The sequence below is a fragment of the Monopterus albus genome, unplaced genomic scaffold (genome assembly GCF_001952655.1).
Source record: "Monopterus albus unplaced genomic scaffold, M_albus_1.0 scaffold260.1, whole genome shotgun sequence".
Taxonomy (NCBI): domain Eukaryota; kingdom Metazoa; phylum Chordata; class Actinopteri; order Synbranchiformes; family Synbranchidae; genus Monopterus; species Monopterus albus.
In genome coordinates this window covers 1,061,208-1,065,386 of record NW_018128140.1, presented here as the reverse complement: position 1 = coordinate 1,065,386, position 4,179 = coordinate 1,061,208, and the positions used below count along the sequence as shown (strand labels likewise).

Sequence of the window (4,179 nt, the reverse complement as noted above, 5' to 3'; positions counted from 1 at the left end):
CGACGCTCTGCGGATCAGTCCATCGACATGTTGGCTATTAGTATCAGCAGTCAGCTAGATGCTAGCTTTGTGTGGAGCTGAGCAACAATCGCGCGCGCGTGTTTGGTAAGCCCCGCCCCTGCGCGTGGCGGAGCTGTGTGTTACTGTGACAATAACGAACAAAAGATTTTTATTTTCCTGATACTGTTTTTCTCATAAATAAACATCATCTAATCTAATCGAATCGAATGTATATTTGTAGTTTTGTTCACGTTATGCTTTCACTTTGGCTCTTATCTGATCTCTATCTGACAGCTAACACAATTACAAAGGTTTCTTGTTAAATCGCTTAATTGATCAACGGAAAATTAATCAAGTAATATTTTTTTTATAATTGATTAAGCAGTGACAGGTCCAGCCTCTCAGATGGGAATACTGGCTTCTGGGTTACATTATTTACTACTTACGTACATTACATTACGTTCTAGATCTATTTTTAAACAATTATAACACAGGGTTACTTTTATATAACTTTCCCCTTTAAAATATACTGAGACTAAAAATTACGCATTTAATTAAGGGTGTGGCCGCTTTGAGTGACAGGCAGGAAGGTCCTGCAGCTGGTGGTCAGCTTGTTTCTGCCCTTCAGTCCGCCCCAGCTCCACTCATGCTCCGCCTCTTTGTCCATTTTTGTATTAGACCTAACAGGCGGGGTGAAGCGCTATCAATATGGCGAAGGTTAGACTTGAGGTTCAAAACTGCTCTTCAGAAAACCAACGGGTCATCTCGTGGTGGGTTTGTCCGTCTTTTATATGCAAGGGATGGTCGTTTCAAACTAGCTGCATATTGCTAGCGTTGTCATGTGCGCATGCTGTGACTTTATCTGCAAGTCACCGGTGTTCAATAGCAGTGGAAAGCATGTTCACAGGTTCTCAACAGTTTGCCGCGCCAGCATTACTTTATTCTGAAGAACAGCACTCTGTATTAGCTATTTGCTTTAATATTTAGGCACAGTTGCATTTCACGTTTCACATATTTTAGGCTTATTGTCTAATTAAGTGGTTTTCGCATTCCTGAAACATATGACATGACTAGAGCTTTGCAAAGTATCCCTGTAGATGGTGAGGCACTGCCCAGCTAGTCTCCCCAAAAGTGTTTGCTTCTATCGTGTTGAGGGATTTTTTTTAAAAGGTACATTTAAACACCATGTCCAGCTTTTAAGGAGTCTGTTTGATCTGAGATGTTACTGATGGTGGATCTGACAGAATAACCCACTAATGAAAAGAAATAAGAAATTGTTTATTCAGTGGAATAAATGAATTAAGATCATCAAACAATGGGGCTGTGACCACAGATGTGTTAAAGACCCCAGACTGAAAGAACATGACTGGCAGAAACAAGTAGTTTTCATGGCCTTTGGTCAGTGACTGCACGTCGTCCTGTCAGGCCCCACACAGACCCAACGTTCTCCTGCCGCCTGTCATCTGGACTGTGGGACAGTCCAACGACATGCATCAGACATCTACTGCAGTCTGGCTGTCTGAAACTGAACAGTTATGATGAAGCTGAGGATGATGATGAAGAGTGTCTGGTGTATCTCTGCAGAAAGTGGTCCAGGCTGAAGATCGTCCCCCAGCCGATAGCAGGGTCCATACTGATGAAGTCATCCAGGTTCATCTGACTCTCTGAGGATGAAATGCAACACAGCGTGATGACATCATGAGGTCACGTGGCATAGATTATCAGCAGGCCCAAACGGAATCTGCGACCACAGATTTCTGACACCTCCTAAAAGTAGAATCTCAGAATCCAAGCAAGTGTTGTTATGTTGTGAATGTTTTTTGTCATTCTCCAAGCCAAGGATGTGACATTCACATATACTTCCTAACTTGACCGACTGGCTACACACCTCTGTCCGGCGCTGCTTTTTCATTCTTTACACAACAATCTGTGACGCATCTCATGTTACCTTCTAGAGCTAGTGATGGCTGATGGAGGCTTTGTTGAAGCTTCGACACAGTATTCACAAAAATGGTTCATTACTCGAGGCTTTAATGACACAGTGCTCAAGACATCTAGTGGTCAATAAAATGAAGTGCAATCAAGACATGTCATTGGTTCATGAATTGTTTGGGATTTGATTCACCATGCATATTCCTGTTCGACTACACTACATGGTTGTATGGTTTCAAGCTGTCACAGTAAAACATAAAATAAACATGAACTCATGTTGAAGACCATGTTTCTTATTTGGCATGTCTGATTGTAACCCTATATACTCTTCACACTTCACTCTTATATTTTGTGTTATGAAACATTTAAATGGTGCTACTACATTCATGAGATGTGCTCTACAAATTCAGACAGATGTTATTTTCACATGTGACTGGTGCAAATACAGCATATATTATAAGCTTTGGCGAAGTATGTTTTGGGGTTCATTGGTAAAGAGGCTCATGGTACGTGGGTAAAGAGGGTGTGCTTGTGTAACTGTTATCTAGATTAAGTATATCTAGCTAGATAGTTAATAACATTTGACTTGCAAACACTTTAAACAAATAAGGTGCTTTTACACAGTAGCAGCAAATCTCAAACAATGTAATCAAGCTCATATCAAGCTCATATCAATCAAGGCTCATACGTGCCGCCATTCGTTTCAACCCTAATAACGTTCCTCAGATCGACATCTTCCACAATACTAATCGGCCTGCAGTTTGTAGCTATCCACTTAGCTACGGCATTTGTTAGCCTGTCTTGCTTTTGTTTATCTGTACTTCTCCCACACGCTACATCCAACGTAGTCTGCCGAAGCCTCCCTCCGCTGTTTGTTTGGGTGGGTGATTTGCTGGCATCAACTGTGTGTATTGCATTTAAGTGATACTTCAGACTCGAAGTACTCCGGTGATAATAAAATTCAGCTTTGCAATGGCTACAAATGACTTTGGTTCTATCAACTCCGCTGTGCAGAAGAGATTTAAATTGAAAATGTCCACGTAAGAGTCCTTTACCTTTCTCCATTTTCTGTCCCCGCCAGTAATATTCAGTTCCAGTTGACATGAGTGCTGCAGCGGTCTTACACCCACCCCAAATGCTCTTATTGGTTGAGATGCGTGAGGACGCCCATCTCAAGCCAGTTGAGAAAATAACGCTCTAACTTGCCCAGCCCTAATATCCTAATATACTGTATATATATATATCTTATCTATACATGTAATATATTTATATACTGTGTATATATATATCATGTTATTTAGGACCATTTATGTAACTACATCTAGTGTTATCTATCTTCTTCTTCTTTTCTTTCGGCTGTTCCCGTTAGGGGTCGCCACAGTGAATCATCTGTTTCCCCCTCTATCCTGGCATCCTCTACTCTCACACCAATTAACTTCATGTCCTCTTTTAGCACATCCATAAATCTCCTCTTTGGCCTTCCTCTTGACCCTTTTGCCTCCTTCTACCAATATAACCACTATCCCTCCTCTGCACATGTCCAAACCATCTCAATCTGGCCTCTCTGACCTTGTCCCCAAAACAGCCGACCTGAGCAGACGCGTGATGACGCCCATCTCAAGCTAGTGCTGATCAACATCCCACCTCTCCTGTGACCCATGGTTTGTCTGTATGTGTATTCAGAGCCAGTGAGAAACGGACTTTGAAAATAATAATAAAAATAAACTGCGTTAATGCGCGATAAAATAATTGTCAGCGTTAATGAAGTATTACGTTAATGAGAAAATAACGCTCTAACTTGCCCAGCCCTAATATCCTAATATACTGTATATATATATATCTTATCTATACATGTAATATATTTATATACTGTGTATATATATATCATGTTATTTAGGACCATTTATGTAACTACATCTAGTGTTATCTATCTTCTTCTTCTTTTCTTTCGGCTGTTCCCGTTAGGGGTCGCCACAGTGAATCATCTGTTTCCACCTCTATCCTGGCATCCTCTACTCTCACACCAATTAACTTCATGTCCTCTTTTAGCACATCCATATATCTCCTTTTTGGCCTTCCTCTTGACCTCTTGCCTGGCAGCTCCATCTCCAACATCCTTCTACCAATATTACCACTATCCCTCCTCTGCACATGTCCAAACCATCTCAATTTGGCCTCTCTGACCTTGTCCCCAAAACGGCCGACCTGAGCTGTCCCTCTGATGTGCTCATTCCTAATCCTGTCCAT

At 41.4% G+C, this 4,179-nt stretch overlaps 1 protein-coding gene across 1 annotated transcript in view; it reads right to left on the bottom strand.

Annotated features, from left to right (window-relative positions):
* Positions 1-1,261: 1,261 nt before the first annotated feature.
* ntaq1 (N-terminal glutamine amidase 1) overlaps positions 1,262-4,179 on the bottom strand; it is a 9,736-nt gene continuing 6,818 nt past the window's right edge. The window contains exon 6 of the mRNA XM_020621514.1: positions 1,262-1,664. Within this exon, the coding sequence (XP_020477170.1) occupies positions 1,534-1,664 (131 nt within the window). The 3' untranslated portion in view covers positions 1,262-1,533. The remainder of the gene's footprint in view (positions 1,665-4,179) is intronic.